At 39.3% G+C, this 18,386-nt stretch overlaps 1 protein-coding gene across 1 annotated transcript in view; it reads left to right on the top strand.

Moving 5' to 3' along the window:
- Positions 1–5,454: 5,454 nt before the first annotated feature.
- Positions 5,455–18,386, top strand: part of LRRC9 (leucine rich repeat containing 9) — a 37,216-nt gene continuing 24,284 nt past the window's right edge. The window contains exons 1-10 of the mRNA XM_042813620.1: positions 5,455–5,565; positions 6,977–7,195; positions 7,757–7,897; positions 9,218–9,281; positions 9,878–9,948; positions 10,632–10,814; positions 11,744–11,899; positions 13,502–13,698; positions 15,028–15,159; positions 16,471–16,647. Of these exons, the coding sequence (XP_042669554.1) occupies positions 5,455–5,565; positions 6,977–7,195; positions 7,757–7,897; positions 9,218–9,281; positions 9,878–9,948; positions 10,632–10,814; positions 11,744–11,899; positions 13,502–13,698; positions 15,028–15,159; positions 16,471–16,647 (1,451 nt within the window). The remainder of the gene's footprint in view (positions 5,566–6,976; positions 7,196–7,756; positions 7,898–9,217; positions 9,282–9,877; positions 9,949–10,631; positions 10,815–11,743; positions 11,900–13,501; positions 13,699–15,027; positions 15,160–16,470; positions 16,648–18,386) is intronic.

The raw sequence follows: 18,386 nt of genomic DNA, 5'->3' as shown, positions 1-18,386 counted from the left end.
GGCAGCACACGATCCAGTTTGTACGTTCCTTCCCTAGATTAAAGCCTCATTAAAGCAACACAGTGGATGGGAACTGCTGATCGCAGCCTGAACTCTGATGACCACCTGAGGCAAGCACTGAGTCAGCTGTGGGAGGCAGGTGAAGGCAATTCAGCTGTGCTACCTGGAGGGGGTGCACCTCTGCACTCTGGCTGCACCTTTCCTGAACCCTATTTAAGGATGGCTGCCACTGAGGAAGGATCTCTTCTGGAGATTGCTCCTTGGGGAGTTCACTGGGAATTTACAACACAGGTGAGTATTTTCATTGATTCTGACTATTATTTTCATTTATTTTGATTATTTTTCCACTGTGATAAGCTTACCAAGCAGCTGTATGCTTATTGATCTTACCAAGTCTAACCTCTGTATGGTTTCTGACTGTACATACACCATTGTAGAAGCTGTCTTATCAGTGCAGCATACAAAAGAGAAACCCCTTCCCTGCTATATTTTGTGATCACCTTTTTGATAAATCCACAGATCATGCAGTTTACTTTATTTATGCTTACAATGGGAGCTCAGGCTGAACCAACTTGTTATGATGAATCTATATTCCTTTCCTAATACAGAATATGGAGTTTCTTCTCCTGTAAGAGCAGCCACTTGCATTTAGCTGTATTAAAGTGCACGCTGCTGGACTGTGACCACTTAATTAGGTAATTCAAGACATAATGTAGGCATAACTTTATTGTTTACTACTCAACAAGTCTGTGCCATCTACAGATATAACTGGCAGAGACCTATGATAACATTTGGATGACCAATAAAATGATTAGATAGCTTCATAAAGTTGATTAATAATCATTAAAATGTGTTTTTTTTTTTCCATTTTCAAGTATGCTTTAAGCCAATTTACAATCCATTTAATAATTACTGTGCAAATTTCATGATGTGTTGTTTGTATTTGGGTATTTTGTACTAGATTTGTTTGCCCCTTTTTTACTTGCCTTGTCTATACAGTGACATTCAGCAGTGAGAACCTAGCATTTGTTTAACTCCAGTACACAGCTAAGCACTGCAAAGCTGCTCACTCAGTTCCCCCTCCAGCAGGATGGGGCAAAGAGCATCAGAAAGCAAGAAGTTAGAAAATGTGAGGGTTAAGATAGAGGTCACTTAATAAGAAAGAGGGGGAAAACAATGCAAAACACAATTGCACATCATCAGCCAACCAGTGCCCAGCCCACCCCCAGGTACAGGCAGCCCACCCAGCTAACTGCCCGGATTTATTGTTCAGAGCGACCAGCACAGCTTCACCAAGGCCAAGTCCTGCCTGGCCAACCTCGTGGCTTCCTATGGTGCTGTAACTGCAGCAGTGGACAAAGAGCCACTAATGTAATCCATCTGAACTTCAGTAAAGCCACTGGCAGGGTCCTACGTAACACTCCCCTCTAAACTGGAAATACGTGGATTTGATGGATGAACCATCCATCCAATGGATGTAGAACTGGTTGCAAAATCATACCCAGTGGCTTAAGGTCCAGGTGGAGATCAGTGACAAGCAGTGCTCCTCAGGGGTCTGTGCTGGGATCAGTGCTGTAAGCTCTGGGACAGTGACCACAACAAAAAGTCAGCATGTGTCTACTGGTGCACAGTGCTGTTTTTTTGTTTGCACAAAGCAAGCGTGCCAGGATCACTAGGCAACAGCTATTTTATAGATCAACACTGAGCTCACTTCTGTTAGCATAACACCCAATTCTGAGCTGGGTGTAGAAGCGACTGCAATAATAAAACTTTATATGTAAATAATGCTTTACCTATTGTTTGCTCTTAGTGAAGTTTTATTGAGCTTTAATTCCTTTCACTTCCCTGCAAGAGAATTTCAACAGCTATCCCCAAGTCTAAGACATCAAAAATACTCAGGTTTTTTTTTTCCCATCCATTTGTTTCTTAGGTCTTTGAGCTTGGACCACAGGGAAACAGAGCCATCCATTCTACATTGTGTGCTGTGTGACACGGAGGTGCAGCTGGAGTTGCTGGGAAATGACCTTGTCTACCTGAAGTTCAGCCAGTTATTCTAGATAAAACACTAAACCATATTATGCATCTAAGCCACAATTCTGGATTATCTGTAACAATTGTCTGTGCCATACTTGAGATGATGTACTTTCATCCAGTTGATCCTGCAGGTCAGGCTGGAACTAGCCTGGGATGCAACCTCCCCAGGTAACACCTATTTCTGACAGTGCCAAAAGCAAGTGCACTTCATTCCCTGTCACATTTGTGCTCACAGTTCACAGCACTGATGCAAACTCAGTGACTGCATCACAAGCGTTGTGTCAAATCCTAGAAGCCTTTCTCAGGCTTGTTTCAGCAACATTTTTCCAGCCCCAGCAGCAATAACAGCTCTGCATTATGAGGTGGAGACATCAATGTCACTAGCTTCATGTTTCAAAGTAATGTCAGCACATCCTACTAATCTACCTGCCTCCCATTACAGCTGAAAGGGTGACATTTTCCAATGGCTTAACAAAGATGCTATTATCTTTAACACTTTAAAATACACAGCCACACCTTACACCAAGATATTTAGATTGCTAAAATAATAAATAAATAAACCACCCAAACTGCTTATTTTTACCTAATACTCAAAGCTAATTAGAGTGTGTACAGTTCTTCAGAGATAAGGTAGAGGTTATATTTTGGAAACAGGCTCTCTGTTTTAAATACATGTAGTTTATCATCGCTTCCTCCTTGCACTTAATATAGTATTTGATCTAAATATGCCTTGGTCTGCAGAGTGTTAGAAGCACTTTGATTAATAAATGACACATGGAAGTCAGAAATAAACCAATGATACAGAGCAGAAGCAACCAAAAAGCTGCACAAAGATTGCAAACGATATTTTTCAAGGACTGAGACCCTTCCACAAACAAATGTAGCAATTGCTTCCAGCAACTTCAGTGAATTCAAGTCACCACCACCCTACGAAAACACCAGAAGGCATAGGCAGAAACACGTGTCCATAAAATACAGTGAGCCATAAGAACCTGGTGAGCATCAGTTTCGAAAGTTTCTGTGGTAGTCAGCAAAACTACAAGGACAATTCCCAAAGTAAATTTACAGCAGCGAGGCACCATCAGCAATTAACTACTTGCTTTGATTATGTTATGAAATTATATTGAAAGGCTTTAGCAGAATTAGAGTAGAATGTGCCACAGCGGAAGGTGAAGGATAACACACTTGAGATGATTAATTCTGACTGTGATAGGTTTGAAAGCCCCTTAGATCGAAAGAGAACTCTAACAACTGCTGCCAGACATTTTTAAAGGACTGTGTATGCAAATATGTGTTTTACCATCTTCATGCAACAAATGCAGCAACGTTATGTAGTTCTTAATGAGCTGAGTTCACAATTAATAATGGAATACTGCCCTGCATGTCTGCTGCAGTTGAAGAGATTAGGGATATCACTACACGCTGTAGGTTCCCAGAGCAGGTCACCCTGAGATCATTCAGTCACTTAGGACAAAAATGTTGAGTCTCTAATTATTCCCTTCTGGTAAGAGAGGAGCATCTTCCAGTAAAGCAGAAATCCCTGAACCCAAATTAGATCATTTGGCTTTCCTCGGTGCCAACAGTGAGTCATTCACTTGCACTCTTCAAAACGAAAGCTGTTGCAATTTGCTACTGATAATACCAGTGAATATCTGGGTTTGGATGCAGTGCCCACTTTTATTGTTGCATCCTTCAATCACTATTTAAAAAATACTAGAGAGATCACAAAATGGTAAGAACTGGCCTAGCTGCCTAAGCTAACTTACTGAGAGGGCTGTCTCCGGATGCTTTGTCAATAGGGAAGAAAAGGAGTCATTTGCTGAACAGGGTGCTCTCTTTGCAGGATCCACTGTAAAGGAAACAGGACATTCTCCCTTAAGTAAAATGACCTTGCAGTTTCTTCGGAGAAAGGTCTGAATAGAGAAGAGTGTTGTTTCTTTGAAATGGAGAAGTGTTCAAAGTTTTCACAGCATTACCAGCTGCTTTTTTTAATTTAAAGCTGTTCCTTTACACACTTGTTACAGCACGTCCACTTGGGAACTCATGTATTTGTTTCCTTATAGACTTCTGCCGCAACAAGCCCGCTGTGTGCCTTTGGTTACGTGAATTGCAGCCCCTGCAGGCAGGGAAGTCCAAAAGCTCACGGAACATCCTTTGTAAAGCATGTAACGCTTACGAAGCGTTGGAGCGACACCTGGCGGCAAGCCGCAGCAGTGCAAGTACAAAACAACGCTTCGCGCCATTTTCTTACCCTTCACTGAAAACGGCGAGAAACGTGAATGCAGACATCGCCACAACCCCCTGCGGTCTGCAGTAAACTCACCCCCTCGCTCCATTTCACGATGGACCCCATTTTCTACTGAGAAATCCTACCGCTGGAAAGCGCTCAGCCTGCCGCGCTTCATGCAAAAGGAAAAAAAAAAAAGTGATTTCAACACGTTGTTCTTATACTGATAGAATGAATGGCTCAATAAGCATAGTTCTTTCGGTCAGAGGGGTACATTCTGCCTCACACCCACGTTTCTAATTGATTTTAACAAGTCCTTTGCAGCAGACCCGCTCAACTGGAGTCACTGGAAATACTGGGCCGAGCACAGCGCCCTGACGTAACCAACATGGCCGGCGCCCCTGCGGAGCGAAGCCCGCCCTCCTCTCGCGCCCGCGCCTCCGATTGGCTGCCGGCCTGCTGATGGGCGGGGCGACGCGGTCTCCTAGGCGACGCGTTGGTGGCGGGAAGCGCTCTGCTCTCTGGGGAGACCGCGTTCCAGAAACGATGCTGGCAAAGCTGTGCCCTCAGTAAGCGGGGTGGGACAAAACCGTTTGCTTCCTATGTCTGATCCGGATCTGGTGTAAATTCCTCTGCTGTCTCATCTCGGTTCTTGTCCTGCAGCGCTCATCAGAGGGGTTGTGTGCCATGAAATACAAAAGCAGTGGAGATATAGATAAAGATGTAATCTGGGCTGTGTGCTAAGTGCTTTCAAAAGGAAAGCTAAAAAAAAGAAGAAAACAAAGCAAAACAACAGCAACAACAAAAGCCAATCAGTCATATTTTTTATGCACAAACAAGCATTTGTTAATGCTGGAGAGTAATTGTAACATTCTTTTCTCACCTTTACAATTTGTGCAAATGCAACTGAGCCCAGTGCAGAAAGAAGCGGTGTCATTCCCCATCCTTCCGGATGGAGGTTGGAATACCCTCTGCTGCAGTACAGAATCTACAAATGCTCATTAAACCAGTGATTATTTGAGATATTCCAGGCACTTCCTGCTGCTGTAGCCTCCATTGAGAGTGCATTAGAAATACAGATTCTGGAATGCAATCTTCTAGGAATTTAGATTAATTTATTATCACTATTATTTTACAAATTTCTTGGAAATCCTGTGCCTCCGTAAATTACATGGGTAGCTACACAGCTAATAATGTTGCTATCTTCTTCTTTTCCTAAGAAACAGCCATCACTGCAGAAAACTCAAGAAGTGATGCAAAGTGAAAACCAAACCCAGAACCCTGAGGGGATAATTAAAGAGCTGGTAAGATATTTGGTCCTTTTTGTTCATCTGTTTTGTTGTTTTTCTATTTCTTTTTTTTTTTTTTCAATCTTCCTCACTATTTCTGTAATTATCAGTATTCTTGCTGGGACACAGTTACTTTTGGCTTCTCCAGAGACGCCATTGTAGCATAGCCTCCGTTCCGGAATGCCCCAAAGGTTGTATGGGGTACGTCCTAACAAGAGCTTATGGTGATCTCAACATTTCATAAATGTGGTAAAAACATTCATATTCAAGATGCAGAAATAAGAACCTCACAGAATCACAGGATTGTAGGGGTTGGAAGGGATCTCTAGAGATCACTGAGTCCAACCTCCTCTTTTAAGAGGTTGTCTTCAAAGAACTTACCTTTTAGGTACATTTCCTTGCTTTGTTTCTTGAGAAGTGCAATACAGGAATATTTTTATACAGAAAGAAAAATAATCTTGTTATATACACCTCATCAAAAAAGCTAGTAGCTGTGACTAAGTTACGCATTTTTGTAGATAGTTATGAGCAGAGTCAGCCAATAAACTATTAGAAACTTCATCTCCCATGAACTGGTTAGGATTTTAAAATGAGGTCGCAGTCCACATTCGCTCAAAGTGTCTAAAGATCTACATATGTTCATCACAGTCAGTAGAAATAAGGAGAGGATTCATCTGCACAGATACAGCCATTTAGTGTCATTTTATCTGCTTTAAGGTACCTGAACAGCAGCTGCCAGATACATTTAAGTCCTCTGAAACAGCACTGGATATATGCTGTGTGGTCAGCTGAGTCACATCACGTATTGTAAAGGAACCCTGCAGAATAATGAATTCAATATAAACACTTCCTGTGGTGATCTGAATGACTTTTCAGGGTGCTCTGGCTATACTGGATAAGTCTCTTGACTAACATGAGAGTAAGAGTTTCACATGTAGATACCTACACATTAATCTCAGACCAAATCTCATCTGTAATGAAATTGCATGTGAACTTCTTACTTTTTGGCCAAACACTTGCATTATTACACAGAAGTAGAAAGCTACAAAACTGCTAAAGTTACCATCCATATACCTGTACGTGAATGTATGTGTACATATGCTAGCTTATAGATAAATTTCTGGATTTCTGGATTTTAGTCTTCGTTAAAATTAGCATATTTGAAAATTACCTTGTTTTAAAATGAAGGTGCATTCTGAGGTTTGATAAGAACTCACGGAATACTTTGAAAGTGACTTGTGAACAGAAGAAAGCTATTTAACTGTTTCATAATGAGCGTGGTCCTAATTGCAAACACATTTCGATGCATGGGAAGCTGTAAGAGAACTGAAGCTAAGCAGAACTGTACCATCAGTAAGATGTTGTACTTTATAACTTATTTTTTACACTGGATGTAAAGAGAATAATGGTTGCATTTCGTTTCCAGTGCCTATGTAATGGATTGTCTTATGAGAACATTGATCAAGAGGGACTGAAGACAACAGTGCTGGAAATGTTTTTCTCAGGTTACCCTAGAATTGTAGGCATGAAATATTTCCCAAATTTAACTACTCTCACTCTTGTTGGGCAACACATTGAAAACATTACAGGCCTGAAGCACTGCTTGTTGCTCAGAGAGCTGTGGATTGCTGAATGCTGTTTAGTGGTAAGTTAATCCACTTTCTTTCTAGCCAACTTTAACCAATTTCCAGACCTTTTCAATAACTGTAAGTTTGTTTCACAAGCACTTCAGTTTGTTTGAGGCAGAGCAAGCGGAACTCCTTTTAAAAGGAGTTTGGATCTGGCACTTTTAATTTAAACATGCAAAAATCACGTTTTAGCTGCAGATCAAGTTACCCCTTTTGAAATATTTGTTAATTATCTGTTAGATATTTCTATTTAATTATTTTTGATAACCTACAGTTGGATTTTTTAATTTCAAACTATATATTTTTTAACCGTAGCAGGTATATTGAAACCTTTTCCAGACAACTGGTTAGAACATAAACATTTCCATGAGAATAATACTGCATTTAAAGTCACATAATTATCATGAGCTACTACTCTTTTCTTTGTTAGGTTAATGGAAATCTTTCTAAATTAGTATAATTGTTCTCAAAGGGTGTGGTATCAAATTGCTCAGAACTACCTGGCAATGCTCTGTGGTGCGCTGACAGAAAGAGTGACATTTTATTTGGTGCTGCAAATACATCTTCTTCTATTTTAGAGAATAAGCGGTCTACAAAAATGTGTAAATTTAGAAAAGCTTTACCTTTATTGCAATGAAATTTCCAAGATTGAAAATCTGGAAGCCCTAACAAAGCTGAGCGTACTTTGGTTGAATAATAACCAGATCAAAAACATAGAGGTGAGTCTGCTCTTTTTGTTATGGTTTCTTCTAATTTGTCCAGTGCATGGCATATTAGTAGCATGAAATCTAAATATGTTATTAAGTAAGGCTAACTTTCAGAATAAAAAGGGCAATGTCAATCTTCAGCATACAAGAACTAAGGCTGAAACATTATTTGGAATCGAGTGGCTGTCATGATTTTCTGCATATGCAGAGTTAACTTCCTGAGCCATTTTCCAACCTCTGTGACTACTGATGAGGAAAGGATTTTTGTGGGTGTGTTCTTACAAGTGCAGACTTCTGTCTGCATTTCAGCATTACGTAAAAGATTGGCATTTAATTTTTATGCATTTTCTTGTCTTGGAAGGACGAGCACCTATTCAGAAGAATTTATATCCTGGGTTTTTCTCAGGCTGTCACATGTCAAATTACCTCCTAGGAAAAAAAATGGTTTCTTCTATCTCAATTCAAAATTAATCTTCATTCTGAACTTTGGGATGGAGTTCAGTCCAGAACTAGCAAGATTTCTGCCATTAGCAGTTGGGCATGTAAAAGGAGAAGAAATGTAGAAATGCTCATTTCTAGCAAAAGACAACATGGCATTTTGAAGTACCTGACTCACATCAGGAAGAGAGAATGCTGCAGCCCAGTCTGCCTTACCAAGAGAGAGTTCATGAAAACAAGGCAGAAGGAGATAGTGATACCAAGATAAAATAGCTGGAAGTAGTTAGAGTAGAAGGAGATGCTGATAGGGATCAAGTTATTGTGAATCTCGAAAGCCAGCATGAGGAAGGAATAGAAATCAAAGTTGAGCATGCTGATAGAGAAGGGGAGCTGACAGAGAACACGTGTAAAGGCACTACAGTGTTACAAGGTAGAAATTATTATTGGTTAGTGAGCACACTACAAATAGCAGTGACATCTCTCTGCAAAGAACTGCAGTGTCACCATGAAGACAAATGATTGACATCAGTGATGCAGTTCCTGTGATGTCCCGAGGCCAAGACATGGGCTGTAGCCAAAAGCGAATGAGTACTCATGGCAGGAGGCATCATCTGTTCAGCTTTTCATACACAGCTGTGAAACTAAGGCTGGAGGACCACGTTTATTTCCATTGCAGTATCATTTACAAAGGCTTTCCAAGCTCTTTCCCCCTGGGCAAATGCATTCTCTCTTTCCATGTCAAAAGAAAGCTATAGTTTACAACAGAGGCTAACATTGTTTAGACTCCAGTCAAATTTATTTTTACATTTGAATGATCTGCCTCTTGGCCTCCAGGCTCTTCAGCATTTGCAGTGCTATATTAGATTAAAACTGTATTGTTTAAAACATTCACAGGGCTTACATACTCTGCAGAATTTGCAAGAGGTCAACTTTGCTGGAAACCTAATAACAAAAATAGGTAAGTAATTTTAGTCTGGCATCTCTAGTGTGAGAATTTTGGTTGCTATTGTGTTTGGTTTAATCTTTCTCTCATTCTAATAGCAAAATTCTTATCACCTTGCATGGTTTAGAGTCACGCCCAATATGCAATCCTGAACATCCTGAAGTCCATGTCAGAAATCCCTAGGGTTCATCTTTGCACCAACGTCCCTTCCATTGCTGCAGCCCTGTCAAAGAAGACAGAAAATAGGCATCAGTGTTGTTTATTTTTCTTTTTCACTGCTTTTAGTATAAAGGGCTTCTAGTTTAAATGAAATCTGTTTGGTTACAAGTAGCAATGTAAGTTGTTTCTGCATTTCTAAACAAATATTGCAGTACCTACAAGTTTTGCTTCATTTCTCTTTATCAGTAACAAAACAATCTTCCAAATGCTATTTCCTCTCTTTGGGTGGAAATGGAAAATAATATAATAGGTATGTGTGATTTTTTTGTTTGTGTTCAACAAACCCACAGAAGTGCTTATTTCATTATGTGATTGAACCACGGGTGGAAATGTAGATATTCTAGTAGACAACTGCTTTTTCTTGACTGCGGTTTGTATTTCTTTAATTTTAGGAAGTTGCTTGGACTTCAATACAAAAATTGAAAAAATAAACCTCTCTCATAACAAATTATCTTCCTTCAAGGTATGTTCACACTTCCTACCTCTTTTAGATGTGTTTTTTTCATGTGTGCTTGTTTGTTTTTGTTTTTCAATGATGCTTGGAGAGAGCATCTGACTTTTCTGTGTGGTATTAGAGGATTTGGGTATTGGCAATATTAAACTACCATAATGACATTTACCTGTTCTCTTTGTACTTCAGACTTGTGGCTCTTTGTGTTATTTCTGATGTTTGAAGTCCTTTAAGTCTTATCTTTACTGAAAATATTTCAAACATTTTTGTTTAGTGACCTCACATTTGCTTTCAAGCTTGAGCAAGGCCAAGTCAGGCTCTTGAGCAAACAATCTCTTCTTGAGAATTACTTCCTCGCAGAGATTGAACATCATTTCAAACTTTTACTGTGCTTTTCACTGATTGCTTACAGGTTGTTTTTTCCCAAAATTCATGCAATCCCTAGAAAACAAGAATTCCCAGCTCTGTGTGAACCTTCAACGTTCTGTAAAATTGCACGAGCCCTTCCTCATTAATACTGCTGCATCTCTGCTCCTTTTCTTCTTCCCTCCCTTTTCCTGCTGCGTCCTTAGTTCTGTATATGCTCTTAGTTACTAAAGCCCCCCTGATCTTTGTGCTGAAATGCAGTGAAGTACCCATTCTTTAAATAAGGCCTAGTGGCATGTTGTTATTACAGCTTTTTCCTTGTTTTTCAGGAACTCACAAATTTGTCAAGACTACCTAACTTAAAAGTTTTGGCCCTAAATGATCCCCTGTATGGACCCAACCCTGTTTGCCTTCTTTCTAACTATGCCATCCATGTGCTGTATCACATACCACAGCTTCAAAAGCTGGATACATATGACGTTTCTCAAAAGCATATCAAGATTCTGGCAGAGGTAATTCAGACTTTATGAATGGCTTTTTTTTACTGGTGATGCATTTTTCTGCTGTCTCTGAGTTTCAGCCAGCTAAGGGGAGTGCTTTATGTTACTGCTCCATACTGGATTAGGTTGTCATTTGGACAAAACCTGAAGACATTTTGAGTTTTGGCTTGGTCTTAAAATTTCTGGGCTCTTTTCTTTATGTATGATATTGTATTGAAAGAAGTTCTGTCTCACAGAAATCTGAATGTATGCAATTTGCTATGGGGAAAAAATGCTATCTTGTGATTGAGATACTTTCAAATGTCTTGCTATCCATGTAGAGCATCTTTACATCATAGAAAATAAAGTTCTGTGCTTAAGAATATACAAAAAAACTGTGACTGATTTCACCTCTCAGTGAAGGAAGTCATGCGGTGTATTTCAGTGTGGAATACATAGTGTGAATCTTCATCCTTTTGCTTTGGGATGTTTTACTGGGGGAGATATGCTTGTACCACATGAGAAGAAGAGCTCATGGCAGCAAGTGGTCTCAGATGAGAAGTGTTTGTTGGTTCATCCAGAACAGTGAGAGCATTTTCCTAATGATATTACTGAACATTTCTGGATGTAGACCCAGAACTAAATGAGGTTCATGGAATGAAGCCATGGTTGAATCTGTAGCAACAACACAAAATTGTTAGGATGTTCATACAAATACTATTATTGGTTGTTAAAAACTGAATTATAAGAACGTGTTCATTGTAAGACACCATCTGATGTCTGATGATCAAATACAAACAAATTCAAATATGCTAAAATGATATTTAGAAATGCAGAAGGAATATGTGATGCACAGTTTGCAAGGTTAATGCCTTGTTTTGCAGTGTTCTTCAGGAATAAGCTGTGTGACACTTCAAACTTTTTAGTAACAAATTAATGACCTCCTTTTTTAATTTTTAAAGACTACAATTATGAAAAAAATAACATACTGTCACATGCATGTAAAAAGTGTCCAGAGACAGCTCCATGGCAAGCTTGAGGAGCTAAAAGAAAGGAAAAGCAGACTGCAGAGTTTGCCAGAAAATAAGATAAAGTTGTTCAGCTGCAACATAAAACAAGTAAGTTTAAATAGCCTGAAATGTCAGCAGAGATGTATTGTTTAAAACAAGTAGCAGTGACTGTTGAGAAGAATTATTTTATTTATATTTTATTTTTCCTGATGGAGACAATTAAAGGCACATCTTAATGTAAATAAATAAAATCAGGCTTTCACATCCTTAAATATGTGCAGTTCCAGTTTGGTTTTCACCATTAAGGTTATATTCATTGATATTCAGTAAAGTATTTCATGAAAGTGCATCAGCTTTTACTAATCTTTGTAATCTGGGAGTCCATTTCTGCCTGAAAGGCAGTCCTTTTTGTGTCTGGGACTTCAGTTGTTGCAAGGGATCCATTTCCAAGTTCAGTTCTTCTAGGTTCATAATTACGTAAACGTGGTGCCTCAAACCTTCAGTGAGTGCTTTAGCCAATGCTTTTCTAGCTGGAACACAGTCAAGATGAAAGTGCAACCCAGCACAGCGGACAAGGTAGGATGCACACTTCATGTGGTAAACTGAAGTTCAAGCTGCAGTTTTTATTCATCCAGACCAGAAGCTCACAAGGCACGTTCCAGGTTCCTAGATTATTAAGTTGTTGTCTGTTCTAGTTGACACTGTGAACACTGATGAAGGCTCTGTGTTCAGCTTGCTGTATCTTTTGCATTTTAGAAAGGTATTTTTGTTTGCTTTTGTTCTTCCCTTACCCAAGGTAGGTTTGCTTTCTGGATTTGTTTGTTGATGGTTTTGTTTTTCTGATTCCCAGCTGATTCATCTGTTCCCTTTCCTTTGACAGCAGCATATAAGTAACAGTGTGGATCAGATTCCAGTTGCATCAGTGCATCCATGTGACTCTTAATAGAAAAGAACAGTATCACAGACTCTCTGTACAGCAATTTGTAAACATTCCTAGTAGGTTTTTAATCCACTTTGGAGCATAAATGCCTGCGGATAGTTCAAGATAGTTCACTCTGCCTAAACACTCCAGTGGGAATATTATTTAAAATAAATATATGCACAGAGTTGCTTTCTGTTTTATGAAAGCCAAAATCCCTGCGTGTTGTTCCAAAGGACTGAAATGCAGTTCACTGTCTTGCTGTAGATAATTTCAGCTGCGTAGTGGCTTGATTAATCCTGAAGGTGTACTTCAGGAAATAATGAGAAGAGTTTCGATTCCACTCAGCAGTGAGTGATTACTGTGCCTCACCGTGGACAGACATGGAGAGATAAATGGTCCCTGCCATTAAGTGTTTAAGAAAAGCTGCAGTTCCATTCTAACTCTGCTGACTCTTTTCCTTCCTGAGACACGCAGCATAATGAACTTACACTGGGGAGCCCATCCTGCCTGAGCAAAACAGTGGTCTGATTGACATGAATAGGAGCAGGATGCAAAAGAAAAATGTGTGCATCTACTCAGAGTAAAGCTGTCCCTTTGGCTAATTAACTTCTTTTCTACTCACTAATCAAGAGCTAATATTTATTTATTGAAATAATTTTCTGCTTTGATGTTTTGAGATACGTATTTTAGTACACAGCTGGAGTGTTTATGTGTTGAGGAAACTTAAGATAATGCCACACTTTAACTTAATCTCTCTCCTCAGAATCATGATATGTTATTTTTATTAGCTGGAATGTGAACTGGACAAGATGGAAATGCTGGATAAAACAGCAAGTAGTGAATCTCAAAGGAGAAGGAATCTGGCAGCTGAAAATTCAGTTCATGACAAGGAAGATGCAGAAAAGGCATACCTTGAGAAGGCATTTGTACAAAAAATAAATGCCATGAAGGAAAGAATAACATTTTGGAACAGAAAACTGGATGAGTATGTTTAGTGAATTTTTAGGAAAAGAAATGTAACGTTTTCAATGTTAATATTTGGATATAGGTGGTGGTGGTGGTTAGGAAGTTAGCAGCAGGACTTGAAGCCTCTCTCACATTCGATTTGGATGAGGTCCAAACTTGGGAGTGTTGCAAATGTCATTAAAGTGACAATTCTTTGTGTTCTCAGTTATTAGATTCAGGCCAGTTTCTAGCAGAGATGTTGCCACTCCTGCTATTGATGGTCTCGGTGAATAAAAAGGTTGGAACAAAAATAACTGGAATGTGTGTCTATACTAAACCAGTGCTTGGAAAAGATTTCTGGGCCTTTAAACAGTAGACATTCCTAGCAAAACACTGTGGGTTTTGTTTTCTTCTTGTTTTCTTTCCACTCGTAATCCCAATGTGATTTTAATGATTTCCCTTTCTTGACATTGTTATTTCTGGCCTAGTGCTTCGTGTGTCAGATTGCCCTAAAGTCAATGACCAGCAGAAGGTCTCTCACAGCAGGGCGTGTGCAGAGTAGCAGTGATACCACGGGCACGGTGCTAAATGCGCCGTGGGTCTGAAGCTCACTCTCCACAGTTTTCCTGATGACTCTCCTCTGAAGAGTGGAAAGCTGTCTGTTCTCTCTGTGGTGTTTTGCAGGATGCTTAAGGCATACTGTGCTCCTTTCGGTGTGGCCAGTTCTTGCTTTGTTTTTGTGGATAAGACCAATAAAGGCTGTTCCTATTAGCAAGAGTTGTACAGAGTCTGTAGAGCATCTAGCTCCAAAAGAATCATTTGGTTTTTGCATTTGGGTAGAAATAATATATTGAGAGAGTACAGCTTAAAAGCTCGCTCATAAGGTGGAGAGGCAGTTGATTGTGTCAAGAGTGGAACAGTTTATGGAGTGGGAGAGCTTGTACTGTGAAATATATTGCCTGTACTCACACAAATTTCAGTCCAGTGCCTCACACTGAACCTAAGGCCGTCATCTTTTTATTAGTACTGCAATTTGGATTGGTATCATTATGAACAATAAAGAGTAAATTAAGACCTCGCCCTGAAAGAGGTAATTCATAAAATTACAGCACAATGGAACTGATGAATCTTGGTGTTACGGTCAGTACAGGACCTTACTTACCCACAGTTGTGATAGTAAGATTTTTTTTTGTGATGCTAGATTTTTTTTCTTAAAAGTCAGCAGTTCTAAAATCAGTAGTTCTAGAATCATTGATTTCTTTTTATTCCTATTTTTAAAAAGATAGATTAACTCCTCTCTCTTACCATACTAATTTATGCATGTTCATAGTCTGTTGTTTTAGACAAAGTTTTTGTTTCTTTTTTGCAGAATTGAAAAATATTACCTAACAGAAATGAAGAAGAAGAAGAAGAGTTTTAACTTGTTAGTCCAATTCTTGTTGTTGGAATTGGAAACAGTGGGAAACATTCACTTTGAAGAAGGTGTATCAAATAGTCCCTGGTAAACTTCTTAGTATACTCTAAAAGTTCCAGTTATGCTACATTTGTGGACAGCTGATTCCTTCATCTTCTCTCAATGATGGACCAGGCTAAAGCTTTGACTCCAAAAGAATGACTATTTTTAAGAAGAAAAAATTACCCAATTACTTCATAACAACACTGACAGTAATGTTTATTCTGTGTTCCTAGAGATTTCTATTGTGAAGGAGCATTAGAAGGTGCTTATATAATCTTTGTATGAGTAACCTTGAAACTCATTTGAGGAGAGATTCAAATTTAGGTTGGCAGTGTTTCAAGGGCTGTTTTCTGCTTGAGTACTCCAAGCTTGTCCACCTCAGCTCTGCCTTCCTATTGTGCTCAGGGATGTTTGTTAGAGCTGCAGGTAGCCCTGTACTTACAGATTCAATTTGAGGTTGTTCATCAATAGCATTCTAATTATTTTTAGCATTACTTTCTCAAGCCAAGGATCTTTCGGTTTAAAAATATGAATAAATGTTGTTGCTTAGAAATTAATAAACTGCTCTTGTAGGGAGGTCAATGAATCTCAGGTTTTTTGAATGAATATTCTTAGCACAAAATCTTTTTGAGAAATGCAGTCGGAATGATTAATGCAAATAATAAAAGCTTTGCCCTATGTTCTTCAGAAAATTTTCCACTGATTGAAAAACTGTGGAAGATTCTGCACTTCTGGACTGAATTTCTTCTTAAGGAGTCTGACTACCAAGGAAATTGTTAAAGAATTTTATTGTACCAAATGGAATTACAGGAGCCAGTCTTAGCAGTCGGCACAGAGTCAAGGGCCGTGTGTTTATTAAGTGAGCTGACTTGAGTACCACAGGTAGAACAGGGTAGATGGTAGAACAGAACTCTGAGCTCCAGTCCCCAGACTCCCAGCTAGACAGTGGACCACCTCTTCTTTGCCAAGTTTTAAGCTAGAAACTGTTGAAGGTTCTTGCAGACTCTGCTCACTTCATGCATGGTTTCACTTATAAGCGTAGATCTGCTAATCTGTGTTGTGAAATAGGATTTAAACAGACTGTAGATACAAGAGTGCAAGTAGAGAAAAAGAACACAGAAAAGAATCACGTATGGTTGGGTGTTGATGTTTGATCCTTAACTTTGAATGCGGCGTTGGAATACAATTAGGTAAATTTATGTATCTGCATCTGAGAGAATGAAGTTGAAATGAAATGAAACGGGCTGGATGTATTGCTTGTGATTCTTTCTTTTGAATAGGGAACTGAATAAAATAATGTGGGTTGCGCTGAAGAAGAAAATATTAACAGTTTCCTCTGTGTATTTCCACATTCAGGTTTAGTTCCTGTTGTGATCTAATTCAGTCACGATTTTGTAGCAGGGATTTCAGAGCGTATGATATCATTGGAGTGAAAATAAACCGTGCATTCAGAGTGCACAATCAAATCCTAAGGCTGATATTTGAAGAGAAGCTCCAAACGTTTCTGGAAAAAGAAACCTTCAGTGTAGCAGAGTAAGTGCCTAAGTGCTATTTAGTGCAGCACTGCCATGTGAACAAATTGAAATCTGTGATTTCAGAGAGTAAATTTGCTTAACCTTCTTGCTTAACCTTTTGCTTAACCTTTTTCATAGGACTACGAAGAAGTTTTCCTCAGATAAAGACCTTAAAGACCATTTAGTTTCAACCTCCCTGTCACAAGCAGGGATACCTCCTAGCAGAGCAGCTTGCCCAGAGACACATCAAACTGCCTGGAGCACTTCCAGGGACAAGCACACACAACTTCACCACCCTTACAGTGAAAAATTTGTTCCTTACGTCATACCTAAATCTACCTTCTTTTAGTTTGAAGCCCTTATCCCTTGTCATATCACTACATGCCCTTGTAAAAAGTCTTTCTCCAGCTTTCTTATAGAGTCCCTTTATTGGGGGGCTAGGAAGGCTGCTGTAAGTTCTCCACAGAGCTTTCTCCAAGCTGAACACCTCAGCTCTCTCATTCTCTCTTTACAGAAGTGCTTCTGCTCTCTCATCATCTTCATGGACTCCTCTGGAGTCACTCGAACTGGTCCATGTTCTTCTTATGTTGTGGGAATGCTGACGGGTTCTCATGTAGAGGGGAAGAATAATCTCCTTCAAGCTGCTGGTCACACAGTAGCTTGGTAGAAAATTCTAGGCCTGAGACGTGCCTCAGATTGATGATGTTAGAATCTGTGTCTTATGTTATCCATTCCTAATGTGGCTGTGAAAGGACAGTAAATGTTGTTATGAATGGCCAGGCTCCTGAAAGCTGAAAGGAGCAGTAGATGAACAGTGCAAAGCAAAGCCCACCTGGATGTATATGCATCTGTATTTCATTTGTACCACAGGAGAACATATGGATATGGCAAGGATGTCACAAATTTGATTTGTATCCATGCAGATTAGGCCAGTTTTTTATGCAAGTGTTGATTTTGAAATCGATGTCACTGTGCTAACTTAATTCACTTCCTTTCACAAATCAATTTGAGACTTACAATGCAAACATGTTTTTCATCATAAGCATTGGTAATTATCTGCCCAAAACTGTGTCCTCAGTGTCTTAGGACACGTGGTTGTCCACTTGTAGCTATGAAACAGAACCACTGCTTGCATCCATTCTTTTCTTGGCAATACTGAGAAATTTGCAGACTTGATGTGTCACTGTATTTTTGAAAGTTACAGTTTTACCACTGTTCATACTCTTTTGATTTTCTTTTCTTTCAATACAACGTGAAGCAGATTTGTTCATCCCTTACTATCCTTTGCATAAAGTTGGAAACACAAAATGATCATCACTCAAATTATTTAAGCTCGTACTGGGTATCAGATTGTTCCTGTGCTGGGGAACTCAGATTGGTACAGCCAATAGGATTTGGAGTTCTTTTCATATTACCTGGAGAGAACAGAACTTTCTAGGAAGTTCCTCGGAGTATTCTGTATCATGGTGGTACAATATTTCCTGCAGGCTGCATGGAAAACTGTCCTAGTGTGTTAGCTCCTAGAATGAATTGGCCATGTTGGATCTGTTCATGATGAGCAAGAGCCTGTTCCAATTGATCCAGGCAATTTATGGCATCAATCTCCCTTAAATGCAGTTATGTAGGAATCAGCCCATGCTTTTTGCTCAGCACTGTTCTTAAATTGAAACAACCTTATGGTTTACTGCTAATTTTGGTAAAGGGAGAAATGGGGGAAGGGGAGGGCAGTGAAGTCAGGAAACAAAGGAATAATTATCA

The sequence above is a fragment of the Centrocercus urophasianus genome, unplaced genomic scaffold (assembly GCF_019232065.1).
Source record: "Centrocercus urophasianus isolate 14NV4802_14NV808 unplaced genomic scaffold, USGS_Curo_1.0 seq_14, whole genome shotgun sequence".
Classification (NCBI taxonomy): Eukaryota; Metazoa; Chordata; class Aves; order Galliformes; family Phasianidae; genus Centrocercus; species Centrocercus urophasianus.
Note: the sequence above shows the minus strand (reverse complement) of the source record. Positions and strands in the feature narration are given on the sequence as shown.